General features: G+C 38.6%; 2 protein-coding genes and 1 long non-coding RNA gene across 4 annotated transcripts; all 3 read right to left on the bottom strand.

Annotated features, from left to right (window-relative positions):
• Positions 1–5178: 5178 nt before the first annotated feature.
• LOC135347360 (uncharacterized) lies at positions 5179–9128 on the bottom strand. The gene is made up of 8 exons (XM_064545321.1): positions 8881–9128; positions 8402–8617; positions 8081–8195; positions 7530–7614; positions 7099–7230; positions 6643–6888; positions 5995–6140; positions 5179–5769 (listed from the first exon to the last, which is right to left on the bottom strand). The coding sequence occupies exons 1-8, from the start codon at positions 9105–9107 to the stop codon at positions 5323–5325; spliced, it is 1614 nt and encodes a 537-aa protein (XP_064401391.1). The 5' UTR covers positions 9108–9128; the 3' UTR covers positions 5179–5322.
• A 465-nt stretch (positions 9129–9593) lies between these two features.
• Positions 9594–13294, bottom strand: LOC135347358 (uncharacterized). 2 transcript variants are annotated; one of them, XM_064545318.1, is made up of 8 exons: positions 13039–13294; positions 12135–12534; positions 11826–12030; positions 11542–11709; positions 10997–11046; positions 10239–10900; positions 10071–10134; positions 9594–9827 (listed from the first exon to the last, which is right to left on the bottom strand). In XM_064545318.1, the coding sequence occupies exons 1-8, from the start codon at positions 13201–13203 to the stop codon at positions 9637–9639; spliced, it is 1905 nt and encodes a 634-aa protein (XP_064401388.1). In that variant the 5' UTR covers positions 13204–13294; the 3' UTR covers positions 9594–9636. The 2 variants fall into 2 exon arrangements, with proteins under 2 accessions (XP_064401388.1, XP_064401387.1); XM_064545317.1 differs by having other exon boundaries at positions 10239–11046; positions 13039–13293.
• A 632-nt stretch (positions 13295–13926) lies between these two features.
• LOC135347378 (uncharacterized) lies at positions 13927–17475 on the bottom strand. The gene is made up of 6 exons (XR_010398354.1): positions 17347–17475; positions 16410–16808; positions 15797–16319; positions 14625–15433; positions 14432–14495; positions 13927–14205 (listed from the first exon to the last, which is right to left on the bottom strand). It is a non-coding gene; the product is annotated as an uncharacterized LOC135347378 (long non-coding RNA).
• Between the last annotated feature and the right edge of the window lie 380 nt (positions 17476–17855).

Genomic DNA, 17855 nt, shown 5'->3' with positions numbered 1-17855 from the left:
AAGCAAAACAAATGAACTCTGAAGCCAAAATGGAGCAAGTCCTCACTCCCCCGGTATATAGATGGCAGGAGCACAGTGTATATATATAGTAAAATTCATTATGGCTATAGTAATACTTATAACGTTGTGACAGTTTGTGTATTGTAGATCTGTGACATGTATACATATAGTAGCGATTACGTATAATGTATACGAATGTCATTTACCTACGCTTCTATATATTATACTGAAGAGGTTTATATTAGCAGTTAATGTACTCCTGATATTATAATAACTATAGTATATAAAGAATTGTGTATATATAATTATATTAATTATGGTAGTGTGTTCACATAATTTAATTTTTGCAGTACTTCAAAGAAAACTCTGAAGCTAAAGTGGAACAAAATTATCCACCCTTGATTGGACCATGGGTATGTGGCAAGAGTAAAGTGTAATTCAATCCTCGTATCTATTCTGGTTAATATAAATGTACTTACTAAATTGCATACATACATGCACCTCTGAAGATGTTTGTATTAATAAAAGACTCACTGTATGGTAGCCTGTTTACATCAACATCATATATAATTATGATTTGCAGTTGGCTCTCCTGAAGAAAATGGATGAAGCAAAACAAATGAACTCTGAAGCCAAAATGGAGCAAGTCCTCACTCCCCCGGTATATAGATGGCAGGAGCACAGTGTATATATATAGTAAAATTCATTATGGCTATAGTAATACTTATAACGTTGTGACAGTTTGTGTATTGTAGATCTGCGACATGTATACATATAGTAGCGATTACGTATAATGTATACGAATGTCATTTACCTACGCTTCTATATATTATACTGAAGAGGTTTATATTAGCAGTTAATGTACTCCTGATATTATAATAACTATAGTATATAAAGAATTGTGTATATATAATTATATTAATTATGGTAGTGTGTTCACATAATTTAATTTTTGCAGTACTTCAAAGAAAACTCTGAAGCTAAAGTGGAACAAAATTATCCACCCTTGATTGGACCATGGGTATGTGGCAAGAGTAAAGTGTAATTCAATCCTCGTATCTATTCTGGTTAATATAAATGTACTTACTAAATTGCATACATACATGCACCTCTGAAGATGTTTGTATTAATAAAAGACTCACTGTATGGTAGCCTGTTTACATCAACATCATATATAATTATGATTTGCAGTTGGCTCTCCTGAAGAAAATGGATGAAGCAAAACAAATGAACTCTGAAGCCAAAATGGAGCAAGTCCTCACTCCCCCGGTATATAGATGGCAGGAGCACAGTGTATATATATAGTAAAATTCATTATGGCTATAGTAATACTTATAACGTTGTGACAGTTTGTGTATTGTAGATCTGCGACATGTATACATATAGTAGCGATTACGTATAATGTATACGAATGTCATTTACCTACGCTTCTATATATTATACTGAAGAGGTTTATATTAGCAGTTAATGTACTCCTGATAATTATAATAACTATAGTATATAAAGAATTGTGTATATATAATTATATATATGGTAGTGTGTTCACATAATTAATTTTTGCAGTACTTCAAAGAAAACTCTGAAGCTAAAGTGGAACAAAATCCACGACCATGGGTATGTGGCAAGAGTAAAGTGTAATCCAATCCTCGTTTCTATTCTGGTTAATATAAATGTACTTACTATAAGGTCACTCAATTTCCAGGGATTGAATACACCTCTGAATATGTTTGTATTAGCTTGTATTAGTTTGTATTGTAAAGGACTGCATGCATGGATAGCCTGTTTACATGCACATCAAGTTGAGTAGTATGTGTGGTATAGAGAAGGGAAGGCAATGGATGAAGCCAAACTGGAGCAATATTACGTGGGTGGCAGAGTGTATATATACCGTATGGGTGCAAATTTTCGCTATATAAATTTGGCTCCAGAGCCCTCAGTAGAAATGTTCGTGGGTTCTAATATACTTGCCTTAATGCCATACCCACCAATAGTGAAATACTGGTGCGTGGGAGTTTATCCCAGTTTTAAATGCGAAATTTTGCACCCCACGAATAATTTCCCGCTATATACAGTTTAAAACTCAATCCTTCCATCAGGTCAATATGAATGTCATATACCAAATTTCCAGCCTCTGAGAAGGTTTTGGTCTTAATGTCATCACTTGCTTTAAAACCTTTTATAATTATATAATGTAAAGGACTGTATGATAGGTACACTGCATACTTTAATGCATCAGCATCAATATAATAATTTTTGCAGCAGAAGGCAATGGATGAAGCCAAACTGGAGGGATATTACGTAAGTGGCTGAGTGTACCGTATATGGGTGCAAATGTTCGCTATTTGGCTCCAGAGCCCTCAGCAAAAATGTTCTGTGGGTTCTAATATTTGCGTTTTAATGCCAGGAAACCATACCCACCAATAGTTTTTTGCATGTGAAATAGGAGTTTATTCCAGTTTTAAACGGGAAATTTTGCACTCCACGAATAATTTCCCACTATACGGTATTTAAAACTCAATCCTTCCATCAGGTCAATATGAATGTCATAACCAAATTTCCAGCCTCTGAGAAGGTTTTGGTCTTAATGTCATCACTTGCTTTAATTTTATACGGTACATATAGCCTGCATACTTTAATACATCAGCATCAGTGATAATAATTTTTGCAGCAGAAGGCAATGGATAAAGCCAAACTGGAGGGATATTACGTAAGTGGCTGAGTGTACCGTATGGGTGCAAATTTTCGCTATTTGGCTCCAGAGCCCTCAGTAGAAATGTTCGTGGGTTCTAATATTTGCCTTAATACCATACCCACCAATAGTGAAATACCGGTGCGTGGGAGTTTATCCCAGTTTTAAATGCGAAATTTTGCACCCCACGAATAATTTCCCGCTATATACAGTTTAAAACTCAATCCTTCCATCAGGTCAATATGAATGTCATATACCAAATTTCCAGCCTCTGAGAAGGTTTTGGTCTTAATGTCATCACTTGCTTTAAAACCTTTTATAATTATATAATGTAAAGGACTGTATGATAGGTACACTGCATACTTTAATGCATCAGCATCAATATAATAATTTTTGCAGCAGAAGGCAATGGATGAAGCCAAACTGGAGGGATATTACGTAAGTGGCGGAGTGTACCGTATATGGGTGCAAATGTTCGCTATTTGGCTCTAGAGCCCTCAGCAATAATGTTCTGTGGGTTCTAATATTTTGCGTTTCAATGCCAGGAAACCATACCCATGCACCAATAGCTTTTGCATGTGTTTATTCCAGTTTTAAACAAGAAATTTTGCACCCCACGAATAATTTCCCACTAAGTCTATATGGTATTTAAAACTCAATCCTTTCATCAGGTCAATATGAATGTCATAATTATACCAAATTTCCAGCCTCTGAGAAGGTTATAATTGGTCTTAATGTCATCACTTTGCTTTAATAACCTTTTTATACTGTATGGTAGGTATAATAGCCTGCATACTTTAAATTAATGCATCAGCATCAATGATAATAATTTTGTAGCAGAAGGCAATGGATAAAGCCAAACTGGAGGGATATTACGTAAGTGGCAGAGTGTACCGTATATGGGTGCAAATGTTCGCTATTTGGCTCCAGAGCCCTCAGCAAAAATGTTCTGTGGGTTCTAATATTTGCGTTTCAATGCCAGGAAACCATACCCACCAATAGCTTTTTGCATGTGAAATGGGAGTTTTAAACGGGAAATTTTGCACCCCACGAATAATTTCCCACTATACGGTATTTAAAACTCAATCCTTCCATCAGGTCAATATGAATGTCATAACCAAATTTCCAGCCTCTGAGAAGGTTTTGGTCTTAATGTCATCACTTGCTTTAATTTTATACGGTACATAGATAGCCTGCATACTTTAATACATCAGCATCAGTGATAATAATTTTTGCAGCAGAAGGCAATGGATAAAGCCAAACTGGACGGATATTACGTAAGTGCAGCGGATTGTACCGTATATGGGTGCACATTTTCGCTATTTGGCTCCAGAGCCCTCAGTAGAAATGTTCGTGGGTTCTAATATTTGCCTTAATGCCATACCCACCAATAGTGAAATACTGGTGCGTGGGAGTTTATCTCAGTTTTAAATGCGAAATTTTACACCCCACGAATAATTTCCCGCTATACAGTATTTAAAACTCAATCCTTCCATCAGGTCAATATGAATGTCATACCAAATTTCCAGCCTCTGAGAAGGTTTTGGTCTTAATGTCATCACTTGCTTTAAAACCTTTTTATAATTATGTAATGTAAAGGACGGTATGGTAGGTACACTGCATACTTTAATGCATCAGCATCAATATAATAATTTTTTGCAGCAGAAGGCAATGGGTGAAGCCAAACTGGAGGGATATTACGTAAGTGGCGGAGTGTACCGTATATATGGGTGCAAATTTTTGCTATTTGGCTCTAGAGCCCTCAGCAATAATGTTCTGTGGGTTCTAATAATTATTTGCGGTTCAATGCCATGAAACCATACCCATGCACCAATAGCTTTTTGCATGTACATGTGTTTCATTCCAGTTTTAAACGGGAAATTTTGCACCCCACGAATAATTTCCCACTAAGTCTATATGCATGGTATTTAAAACTCAATCCTTCCATCAGGTCAATATGAATGTCATAATTATACCAAATTTCCAGCCTCTGAGAAGGTTTTGGTCTTAATGTCACCACTCGCTTTAATAAACCTTCTTAGATAAGAGTGTAAAGGACGTATGGTATATATATAGGTATAGCCTGGGATACTAGGATCAATGATAATAATTATTTAATTTGTTTGCAGCAGAAGGCATTGGATGAAGCCAAACTGGAGGAGGAGTGAGTGGAATATGTGGAAAGAATTCGAACACACTAACACTTGAACTATAATGTAACTAGATATATATAGCTTGTGATTTGTTGTAAACAGTGAACTGCAGCTGCATTCTTGCAGGCTAGTGGTTGCATATGACGTACATATTTAGTGTTTCTAGAAACTTATTCTTTTTTGGATATTAAATAGCATGTTTGAATTGAACAGTGATTCGATCCTGAACCTCTGAGTTTTACCTAGCTAATTAGTTAACGGAGGCAATAGCCAACAAAGCGTAGGTATAGCAGATTCAAACTTTATATATGTTTGCACAATAATTATTATTAATAATTAATTTTCAAATAATTATAGTGTATATTAACTTGTTTACACATAATCACAGCAAACGTAATAATTATACATTTAATACAAGTGAACTATAATTATAGAAGTACATGCATGCAGCATAATTATACAGTGTATTTATCTCTTCACTTAGTAGACACCAGACTGCGATCTTTTCTTTATCCCAAATGATTCACCATCTTCTTGCACGTTAGGAGTACTGCTTCGTCTGTGAGCTAGGCTGTCATCTCTACCAGGCGTCCAATCAACTGTCACTCCCGCGTCAGGTGACCCGGCCTCCACTTGCTGATAAGTGGGTGGGGGAATGAAATTATGGCCAGTTTGACCGGTTTGACCGGTTTGTCCAGACATTGATGTATACATTGAAAAGCCGAGGCTATTGAATCCAGAAGTCAGGGGGGGTGCACTTGGCTGGGGGTTGCTTGAAGGAGCTCTGTGTGATTGTGCGAGTGGGTGGGAAGATGGGGTGCTACTAGGATTTGAAGAGCGACCATCGTGGAAATCACCAAATTGCATTGAATCGAGAAATGGATCGAGATCGCTTGTGTCTTGTCTGCTCGTCCTTGTTGGCTCTTCCTACAGAAAAGCATAATAATAATAATTTTATACGTATAATTATAGTGTATACAATGGTGCATTGAAGACTCTTAGATTTGATTTTTAAGAATTATGTTCAAAAGGTACAAGTATACAGTACTTGATTATGGCTTAAGTATAGTGTGTGGTGTTTACCTAATTATTTAGCAGCTAGTGGCCCATCACAAAACTTTGATAAAACACCATTACACTAGTATTGCTCACCTGCTCTGAGATGGTTGGCATGATACTGTAGTCCCCTGAGGGGAACTGCCCGAGGGCCAGAGAGGAGTCTAGGTCTGTGAGGGAGGGGAACTCCATCTCAGAACCACCCACAAACGAGTCCAGTGTCAGCGAGTCAGTGCTAGCAGCTGCATGGGCGTAGTGTGAGAGGGGGGGGGTACAATACAAATTGTATACAAGAAATGGTTAGCCTGTAATAATACTGTTTAGCCATTGGATGTCAATGATAGCAAAATAGATACCAATTTAAGCTCCATGTAACGTCAAGGGCGTATAAGAGAAGAGGGCATGCAACAGTCCACGAGCAAAAACTGAATGGGCGGAGTAATGTTACTGGAAAAGTACAGTAATATCTAAAAATAGATTTCTGTTAAATGGAGTTTGGTGCAAAGTACAGGTAGCTGATAGCTATAAATAGATCGAATGCAGTTTTTGCTCGCACGTTGGACTAATAGTGAGTTGCATGCCCTCTTCTCTTATACGCCCTTGGTAACGTATAGAAAACCTAAAGCTGAAATTTTAAGCCAACATAATTATGAGGACTATAATATCATACTATTATTGTCACTCATCGTACATGTACAGTGCATATACATCGCATGATCATGCTACATGTTCGTATCCTCTCACTTCTTTGCTGTTGTGCAGCTCTCCTCTGATTGGGTACTTGCCGACTAGCTCCACCCACATCATGTAGTCCACCCCCTATCCCAGTCGTCATCTGATTGGCCGGTGGTAGCTCTAAGTCGTTGGACTGCTCTGGAGGTGTGGCAGTTACTTGTTCAAATGCTTCATGGAGTGAGAATTGGGTTCGAAGGTCACTCACCCCCTGCGCTAGGGAGAGCTCTGGATCGTCAGATCTGTCGCGATTCACAGCTGCAAAAACAAAATTAATGGTATACTCTAAAAAGTGTGATATTCAGTATCTGCTGGGCATAAGGAAACTACAGGCTACAAAAGTGGGACCCCTTTTTATCTTCGGTATTATAAGCCTGAAATTAGTGAACAGTTTATATGATTTAATTAAGAGATTCCACGCATAATTATCTCTAGAGTCGAAGTAGCAAACAAAGTTGTTTGACTTACTGATGGTCTTGATGAAGATCCACATTGAGGTAGCCTTCCTGAGCACCCAGGGGTACTGTTTAGAGAGATAGGTGATGGTCCTCTCTCGTAGACAGTGGTGCTCCACGTACGGGGACACTAGCAGGACCATCACTGTGTGTGTGGTGTGTGTGGTGTGTGCGTGTGTGTGTGGTGTGGTGTGTGTGTGTGTGTGTGGTGTGTGGTGTGTGTGTGGGGGGGGTGGGTAGTTTCTGCCTATGATTGCAACTGTTGAACCTAAAGCCAGCTTAGTTGGTACAATAGTGGTATAGTAAAGGCTAGCATTTTGCGTTGTATATCGCAGTACGTACCATACAAATAATTATGTATTATCTGTTATAAAACCAGACTATTGTTACAGATTGAAGCTCTCTAAACTACTATAGTTAAGAATTAAGAATTAATTGTCTCACCTTGTGTATAGAGGAAGACAGTGGTTGGGATATACTTGCCCAGCAGGGAGAGAAACAGACCAGGCAGGGCCAGGGCAATGGTGAACTGTAGGGGAGGGAGGGGCATTGCAACAGAATATAATTATTGCATGACTTGTATTTATGTTGCTTGCTACACTTCAGGCACAGTGTAGGTGCTTTCCCCCCTTGTAATTGTAGACACACTAACTGTAGGATGGCAATGACATGATTGTGACTACATCGTTTTCCCCCTGTATATCGTATGGAAATCTCCTACATGTATAAGTTAGTTGAAAGTGTTCACCATGCACATGTGTTGAAGAAGTTCCTCTGCATTTTAGAGTCAGCTAGCTCTTTAATAGAATTTTGATGCCCCAATTTATGATTTTATGAAAGCTTAGAAGGATACAAGGGCTTAAGTACATGTATTTAAATAACGCGCCAGGACGGTATACTGGCAACTAGATTGAGAGGCTATATAGACAAAAGTATACCCTACAACATTCATTATAAGAAGACTCCTTCTCCTTATGGTAGGATTCTTGACTCACAAAGATAGGCTCGTGAAGACTCCAGTGACGTAGGGCCAGCCAGATGTTGTCCACCCACATGACAGCCTCCGCCACCCACACACATATCACCTCAAAGGGTGGAAACTCTCCAGGTCTGCAAATAGAGCGGAATTAGCTTATAAAATTATACACACACACAACCTTCATGTAGATCATTATATTGACTTCAAATTCTTAATTTGGATACCATGCTCAAAATTGACTAGCTACATGTAGCTTATCTACAAAAAAGTGTGTGAGGACACTAAGCAATATTTGTCATGCATAGCATACTAGCAGACAGATAGAAATTGAATTTACCCTCTTGGTTTAAGGCTCTGCATCAGTGCACTCTCTAGTCCTGGAGCCACACCCACACTTTCCTGACGCCCCCCTTGCCTCTCGGCAGTGTTGCCATCGTTACCGCTGTGGAATCCATCCTTAGATGCGGCCCTCCATAGCACGTCGCCTAGCAACCCCCAGAAGATAAAGTTGCCAGTAGCAGTAATCAGAGTAGAAGATGACTTGACATAAAGGCTGAAAAGTACGATAACAAGATTTAGACAGTACGGTATTACACAGCTTAACCTATCTGTAGCCCAGTACCTTTAAGTATACACAAGGGAGGTAAATGTACAGTAACACCAAGGGCGTATAAAAGAAGAAGGGCATGCAAGTGACTATCTGCCCTCTCTTCTTTTACATGCCCTTGGTAACACTATGGAGTGTGGACACTACCCACACGGACAAGGTAGTGGGACATACTTCTGTGTCGAGTACCCCACTCCACATGTGCTTACACAAACATCCAATGTACGACAATGTAGAGCAGAGCTGACGCAATCGGTTTCTTCCACACAAGGACTTCTTGAGCTAGCTCTATAGCACCTTTGTACGGTCTAAGGTATCCATAAGTTTGTAGATATATTCTTTCAAGTTTTTCTTGAGCGAATATCGCCTGGCGAGCAGGAGAAGAGGAGATACTCTGAGTTGCCATTATTGTTCTATCAGTGTGCCACACCCACATTTTCGGGTCAGGGTCGTCAATGACTACAAGCAGGGAAGAAAGATCGTCATTGGAAGAAGTTGTTTTAAAGTGAAAGAAGGGAAAGGTCGTCCTGTGGAACTAACTGCACTGCTATTAATTAAAGAAAGTTCCCCCAATTTGTCCACCATTCATATGATAATTTATAACACTCTGAAACATTTACTTCGTAACATGATTAGATATATATAACATACCTAAAGTATACTGAACTTCTTGAGCAAAGCAAGAGGCATTAGTGAGCGGTAACAATCATTAAAATAGCATTCCCTTTTTTCACTGAAACGTTTAGCATGGAAAGCTAGGTTGTCGGTAAAAGCAACTTGACTCTGAAGAGACTCTTGCATGACCCAAGTTACTACACTTCTCAATCCTTTTACATTCCGGGCCCCGCTAGCATAAAAGCATACCTCCATTACAATAGTGTCAATGCAGAATACTCACTACCTCTACAAAACATCTACATCATTTCAATGGTATATAAATCAAGGACAATCATCAAGGACAATCATCAAGGACAATCGCACTCTTTCCCAGACAATTGTTCTTTGGGCAGAGTGGATCTATATTCAGTGAGCTTATATGAAGGTCCTAAGGGTTTGTACAATATGATGATTTCTATGAGAAATGGTATATGCAACAGAGCAAACAGAATAGACGGCACGAAAGTTCTTTTCATCGTCTTTTCATAGAGCAAATCGACTGCAAAAGACAAAACCATCATGAATGTAACATGCATGTATACACAGGTATAGTTATTTGTTGGTATATATTAAAGTTGTGTTTCATATAGCATTTCTAATTATTCGCATTTGGTTTCAATGAGCATTTTCCAATTATCCGGGAGTACAAGTTTACTCTCATTCATACAGATATTAATACCCCGCGAAAATATGTTGGTATATATGCATGATTACTCTGGGCTAATGGTATTGTATCTCTTACCAACCACAGGACTGATACTCGCAGCAAGTCCATTTGCTGCATTGATACCTCCTATCACAATACCCTATACATAAAATTATAATAGGAAAGAAAGATCAATTATTCAGTATAATTTATAGCCATAAGAACCATTCATGGTTATATATGCATAATTATGATTACACTCACTTGAACACTTTCAGGACTCTGGTTGTTAGCTATGGCCACCAAATTCACCCAGACAAGAGGGTAGCTTCCTATCAATAGCACCATCCCTATCAGATACAATGGTAGCAGTAGTGTCCGTTGCTTTCCTCTGCAGATAGGAGGACAATCCACACATTCCTCACCACTTGACAACGGTATCCAATGACACTCTCCACTAATTGATACATTGGCATTTATACAGGCATTGCTTGCAGTGGAGTACATATCTTGAGGGAGTACCAATAAGCTTTGAACGCCGGCTACAAAACGATTTCCATTTAAATTTTCAACTTCCTCAGAATCAGTTGATTGATGATGAGAAATACTGAGGCAAATATTTTGTAAAGGAGAAGTTAAAGAACAGGAAAACACATCGAGCACCTGTTCTGAAGATTCGTTTTCACCTTCAACTACAAACGACAAACACCGGTGCTTGCTGGTAGATTTCTCGGTGCAAAATGGGCAAAATTCATCAACGTAGCAGCTGAAATTAAAGTGGTAAGCAATTTCTGTGTACGTTCGATCACCAAAATCCAACTCAATATCCATGTGTGCACGATTATTTAAGAGAGTAGGCCAACTTGGGGGAGTATTATCCAAAGGTGTTAACATTTCTAGACTTGAGTGGTTGTTTTGAAAGCGATCTGGATGGTGGAACGGACTGTACTCAGTGCATGGATCGTAAGGTATGGCCTGCCAATCTGTTACTAAGAAGTATCCTACAATTGTCATTGAAATACCAATGAAAGCTCCCATCTGTGTACTGATTTTGATTCTTTGTAACAAGACCCTGTAGAGAAGCAAATTATTTTGTTAAACTTCAATTTGAGCATGGATTATATACCTTAAGGTTACTATTAAAGACGGGTAGTAATTTCAGATTTCGCTAAAATTTGCTAAAATTATTACCCGTTTATAATAGTAACATAAGGTAAGTAGTTTACTCCAGCCTCGTTTACACAACACCTATAATCCAGATCAAATATCCGGATCAATTTTTCTGAGTATAGTGTGAGGGCATAATTATAGTGGCCATAGTAAAATGACCACTAATTGCATTTGCGCAATAATTATAGGAACCCACAAACATGTACAACATCTCAGAATTATAGCCCTTTGTGTTTACTCACAGCTAAACCACTTCTGAACCACCTCCAGAGGCCAGAGGTGGGTTGGCTAATCCTGTTTAGAATCCGGATAAGGCCCGTTTAACACGAATGCGGTAAATGTTTAATCCTGGATTCCGTGTAAACGGGCTTAAGTTGGCAACAAGTAAATTACTTACAGTAAGATGGCGCCTAGAATGCTTGAGATAGCCACCCCCAAAAAGACGTAGGAAGATGTGTTTAGAGAGAACCCAAATGAATCACTTAGAATTGGATTCATTAGGGCCTCAAAATATGCCCACTTCAGCATTTGTACGAACGATAGCAAGTGCATACTCACAATAATGTTAACAAATATGTTAAGGATTGCTAGATATTATAGTATAGGTTCTATCATATTCATGCTTTGGCTATATAATGCTATCGATATGCACTTGCATTGGTATAATGATAAAAGGATATGAATATTTGCAGTGGTCCAGGCTTGGCCGAACTTGAGTTGTTTTTTGAGCGGACACAAAGCTTATGACAATTAGTTCTGTTCCATTTACTCTCTCCACGGAAGAGAAAACAGAACAAGATCAACAATATAACTCCAAAAGCTACATTGAACCAAGCAATCGATCGATACTGCTCAATTGGAAGGTTAGAAAATATTACTGAAACACCTGCAGAATGAGTAGATATAATTATTACAGTGTAATGTCGAATTGAAATTGGTTACCAACAAAGTAGTTGGCAGGTCTATAGGCTTTTGGATGTTATTGCTTACTAGGACCAACGACAAATCCAATACTGTATCCAATGGAGTAGACTGAATATAGAAAGTTACGAGTTTTCACCACTTTCTTCTCGTACTCTTCATTCTTTACTTCCTTCAGTAGATTCACATACTCGACACTCATTTCTGTTGCGTAGTTCATACTGAGTGTGAGCTGTGCTCCCAAATAGTATCCGGCCAGGAACATGCCGATCATTAGTATCCCACCGTTAGTTGCAACACCGTACAACACGTAGCCAATCGTGTGCAGAGATATGGCAAATACAAACTGGTACCAATTCGGGATGCACTTAGTTAAAACTCCTGACAGCAATCCTCCTATAACGTCGCCGCAGGCATAAACAGTTATCAGCAGTGCGTACATTATTTCAGGCTCATCTAATCCAGGCTCCTGGGCACAAATAATTATATTAGATAAAATCATAATAGTGTTGAACTTAACTGTTGCGCGTTCCGATAAGGACTACCACGTGGAATCCAACTGAAGATGCAAGCTTAGTATACTATACTCTAAGCACAGGTAAACATGGTACTATGCATGCACGTACTGTAGATTAGCTATATTATTATACATGCACTATAGGTACAGATTTACACTGAATATCGTATAGCGGGTAATTTTCGTTCACAAAAACAGTGATTTTTGTGTGTAAAAACTTCGTTTGGCCTCATGGCTTCATTGCCTGCACTGCATTGCATACCTTACGATAAGCCATGCATGCCTACGTTTTCGTATAGATAGTATCTATCATGATGGCTTGCCCACAAAAATAATTTTACTCTACTTAAATTACCCGCTTTACGGTATACATATAAGTTGTCAAGCTATACAGTATATGCATGGCCCATATATAGCAACATGACTGGCAGGTATCATTGTACACACTGACTTTACCTGCTGGAGTGCGGTTTCATTGATGCCTGCCTTTTTTGGGTTAGTGACAAACCTATGCAATGAAGAGAGGTATAATGTAGCACTGATGGTAAACATCATTGGAGCTAGTATTTGAGTGAGAAATCCATTCACTCTCAAACGCCATTTTTCTTTGTCAAGTCTCATTTTGTCAGCGCCTGGCTAATAATTTGTGCTATGCAAAGTTCTCAGACCCTCCACGCATAATAGGGCCTTAGCCTATGACAACAGATGTCACCAATAATTACAATTAAGCTAATTAATTTATACACTTCCGCTTAATAGTGACGAAATTGCATTTTTACCGACCAGAAAATTTGACACATGCGCAGATAATAGACCACCCTCAGCAAAATTAACACGTAAAGCGCTCGAAAAGTGCGTACTTTAACCTTCATGTACACCTCTGTGTTGTATAGCTAGAAAAGTGCGCCACTCTCAACTGTTTTTAATTAAAATTACAATGAAACAAAACATGCTAAGAGGCATGCATTAGTACAGTGCAGCTTGCAACAATCATTGATATCCCTTTTTTCAAACGTTTATAGCATGCAGAGAAAGGTTGTCAGCCGGTAAAAGCAAGAGACTGTCTATTATTGACTCTTGCATGCCCCAAGAGTCTTACTGGAATTTGCAGAATCTTTGCAACACACCAGTAAAAGTGTTGAGCAGTGCACTATGCGTTCCTTATATGCGTACGTTTAAGTAGGCGGTAAAACAGACCACAGTGTGTACACAAAATCCATATAAGGAATGCGTAACACTCTACGCTTTTACTGGTGTGTTGCAAAGATTCTGCAAACTCCAGTACACATTGCTTCTCAATCTTTGAATTCCCTGCAGACAAGCAGCATAAAATCATACTCTCCACTACAGTGTCAATGCAGGAATACTCTGGCTATACAAAATCATACATCATTTCAATGTTGAAGAATTATTAGTAAATCAAGGACAATCATCAAGGAGAATCACACTCTCTCTCAGACGATTGTTCTTTGGGCAGAGTGGATCTATATTCAGTGAGCTTATATGAAGGTCCTAAGGGTTTGTACAATACGATGATTTCTATGAGAAATGGTATATGCAACAGAGCAAACAGAATAGATGGCACGAAAGTTCTTTTCTTTGTCTTTTCATAGAGTAAATCGACTGCAAAAAAGACAAAAGCATTATGCATGTAATATTAAGGTGACAGGTATAGCGATTTCACTCGTTTTGCATTGCTGGTGCATGAAAGTAATGTTATTCATAGCGTTTGTAATTACTCGCATGGCATTTCATTTTCCAATTACCCATGCAAGAGTACTCATTCACAGACCGCGAAAATATGTCGGTATATATGATTACTCTGGGGAGTAGCTAATGGCTCTTATACCAACCACAGGACTGATACTCTCAGCAAGTCCATTTGCTCCATTGATACTTCCTATCACAATACCCTATACATGTAGGAAAGAAAAGATTGACGAATAATACTTATTATATACATAGCCATGTATAAGAACATTCATATAATTATGACTATACGCAGGTATTCGAAACCAGTACTACGATATGATTACACTTACCTGAACACTTTCAGGACTCTGGTTGTTAGCTATGGCCACCAAATTCACCCAGACAATAGTGTGGCTTCCTACCAATAGCACCATCCCTATCAGATACAATGGTAGCAGTAGTGTCCGTTGCTTTCCTCTGCAGATAGGAGGACAATCCACACATTCCTCACCACTTGACAACGGTATCCAATGACACTCTCCACTAATTGATACATTGGCATTTATACAGGCATTGCTTGCAGTGGAGTACACATCTTGAGGGAGTACCATTAAGCTTTGAATGCCGGCCACGAAATGATTTTGATTTAAATTTTCAACTTCCCTCAGGATCAGTTGATTGATGATGAGAAATACTAAGGCAAATATTTTGTAAAGGAGGAGCTAAAGAACAGGAAAACATCTCGAGCACCTGTTCTGAGGATTCGTTTTCACCTTCAATTACAAACGACAAACACCGGTGCTTACTGATAGATTTCTCCGTGCAAAATGGGCAAAATTCATTAATGTAACAGCTGAAATTGAAGTGGTAAGCAATTTCTGTGTACGTTCGATCGCCAAAATCCAACTCAACATCCATGTGTGCACGATTATTTAAGAGAGTAGGCCAACTTGGGGGAGTATTATCCAAAGCTAAATGTTTTCGTAGACTTGAGTGGTTGTTTTGAAAGCGATCCGGATGGTGGAATGGACTGTACTCAGTGCATGGATCATAAGGTATAGTCTGCCAATCTGTTACCAAGAAATATCCTGCAATTGTCATTGAAATACCGACAAAAGCTCCTATCTGTGTGCTGATTTTGATTCTTTGTAACAAGACCCTGTAGAGAAGCATAATTATTATTGATTTGTCTAAGTTTCAGGCCCAATGTGAGCATGGATTATATACATTAAAGACGAGTGTTATTTCAGATTTTTCTGGGTACTAATTTTGGCGGATTTTTCAGCAAATTCATTAGCACAAAAGATGTATAAGAATGATTTTTAGTGTTGATTGGAGTCAGGTTTAGCATAACTCTCAAAAGCACATTTTCATTAGAAAAAAGATAGTTAGTCTGATTCAGCGCATATACAATTTAGCACAATTTCGTTAAAATTCGCTAAATCAGTACCCATTTATAATAGTAACATTAAGGTAAGTATTTTACTCTAGCATCTTAGTTGACAACAAGTTAATTACTTACACTAAGATGGATCCTAGAATGCTTGAGATAGCCACCCCCAAAAAGACGTAGGAAGATGTGTTTAGAGAGAACCCAAATGAATCACTTAGAATTGGATTCATTATGGCCTCAAAATATTCCCACTTCAGCATTTGTACAAACGATAGCAAGTGCATACTCACAATAATGTAAACAAGTATTGTGTTAAGGATTACTATAGTATAATTATAGGCTCTGTGTACATAGGATTGACAGTGCAATTGTGTGTGTTTGCACAAATTTTGACTGAGTCTCGTATAATTATAATGCTCTGCATGGCTATAATGCTAAAAGGATATGAATATTTGCAGTGGTCCAGGCCTGGCTGAACTTGAGTTGTTTTTTGAGCAGACACAAATCTCATGACAATTAGTTCTGTTCCATTTACTCTCTCCACGGAAGAGAAAACAGAACAAGGTTAACAATATAATTCCAAAAGCTACATTGAACCAAGCAATCGATCGATACTGCTCAATTGGAAGGTTAGAAAATATTACTGAAACACCTGCAGAATGAGAGTTATTACAAGTGTAATGTCGAAATTGGTTCCAACAAAGTATAGTTGGAAATTGTATAGGGTGTCAATATTGCTTACTAGGACCAATGATAAATCCAATGCTGAATCCAATGGAGTGGACTGAATATAGGAAGTTACGAGTTTTCATCACTTTCTTCTCGTACTTAAAATTACTTCCTTCAGTAGATTCACATACTCAACACTCATTTCTGTTGCGTAGTTCATACTGAGTGTGATTTGTGCTCCCAAATAGTATCCAGCCAGGAACATGCCGATCATTAGTATCCCACCGTTAGTTGCAACACCGTATAACACGTAGCCAATCGTGTGCAGAGATATGGCAAATACAAACTGGTACCAATTCGGAATGCACTTAGTTAAAAAACCTGACAGCAATCCTCCTGTAAGTTCGCCGTAGGAATAAATAGTTATCAGCAGTGCGTACATTGTTTCCGACTCATCTAATCCAGGCTCCACCTGCATGGGCATAGAAGTTCAGTATAGTGCTTGCACCTAATTGTCATAATAAAAGGGCTACCACGTGGTAGCTATCTGTATGTCTACAATCCAACTGAAGATGCAATACTCTAAGCACTGTACATGTGGTACCATGCACAGTAGATTAGCTAGATCTATATATGCATGCATGCACTATATAATGATTGCAAACAAATTATAGGTTCAATTCTGTTAAGTATACATAAGGCCACTCCAAGTGACACTCTGGTTTCTGGTCCTGAAGTTTTTCTCCTTATGTCATTATCAATTTCACCTTATGAATCTCATTATTTTGCAAATGAATATCATTATCACACTATTTTGTACCACATGGACCATTCTGCGCATGCGTAGTAGAAATAATGAGATAGAAATCCGATAGAAATCCAAGAATAAAATGTGATGCAGGCGGTGGACCAGAAACCAGAGTATCACTTGGAGTGACCTAATGTTGTACACTGAGTAAATGCATGGCCCTAACTGTAACTACAACATGACTGGCAGGCACTGACTTTACCTGTTGGAGTGTGGTTTCATTGATGCCTGCCTTCTTTGGGTTAGTGACAAACCGATGAAACGAAGAGAGGTATAATGTACCACTGATGGAGAACATCATGTCATTGGAGCAAGTATTTGAGTGAGAAATTTGCAAAAATAATGCTGATTCAGCAATAATTATTCAGTGCGGCCTGGAATCGAGGCTAATTATTGCTGACTGTGCACAATTGTTGCTGAATCAGCATTATTTTTTGCAAATTTTTTGTCAGCTCTACTGGGTGGGGCTCGATCTGCAGCTAACGCTGCTTTGCCTGCAAGTAGTGCTCACTAGTTAGAGTTGTGCCAAGAAGTATTGTTTAGTGCTGGTAGCTTCAGTGCTTAGTACATAGTAAGCGTGCAAAGACGGAGATAAATGTCTCACTGACGACAATTGATCATTGTTTAGGTTTAGTGTGCCACACCTACTTTTTCAGGTCAAGGTCATCGACCTTTGTCCTCCTCACAACATTAATATGCGACACTATAGCC

This window comes from Halichondria panicea, chromosome 14 (genome assembly GCF_963675165.1).
Source record: "Halichondria panicea chromosome 14, odHalPani1.1, whole genome shotgun sequence".
In the NCBI taxonomy this organism is placed as follows: Eukaryota; Metazoa; Porifera; class Demospongiae; order Suberitida; family Halichondriidae; genus Halichondria; species Halichondria panicea.
The sequence above is the reverse complement of the archived record's forward strand: the minus strand, read 5'-3'. Positions and strand labels throughout refer to the sequence as shown.

Excerpts from the sequence above, each read along its gene's own strand:
- LOC135347358 (XM_064545317.1), bottom strand. The coding sequence starts at position 13,203 with ATGAGACTTGACAAAGAAAAATGGCGTTTGAGAGTGAATGGATTTCTC. Across the intron at positions 12,031-12,134 it reads TGGATTTGTCGTTGGTCCTA|GTGTTTCAGTAATATTTTCT; the intron begins GTAAGCAATAAC and ends CTCATTCTGCAG. Across the intron at positions 11,710-11,825 it reads CCTGGACCACTGCAAATATT|CATTATTGTGAGTATGCACT; the intron begins CATATCCTTTTA and ends CATATTTGTTAA.
- LOC135347360 (XM_064545321.1), bottom strand. The coding sequence starts at position 9,107 with ATGTGGGTGTGGCACACTGATAGAACAATAATGGCAACTCAGAGTATC. Across the intron at positions 7,231-7,529 it reads TGTCTTCCTCTATACACAAG|TGATGGTCCTGCTAGTGTCC; the intron begins GTGAGACAATTA and ends CCACACACACAG. Across the intron at positions 6,889-7,098 it reads GATCTTCATCAAGACCATCA|CTGTGAATCGCGACAGATCT; the intron begins GTAAGTCAAACA and ends TTGTTTTTGCAG.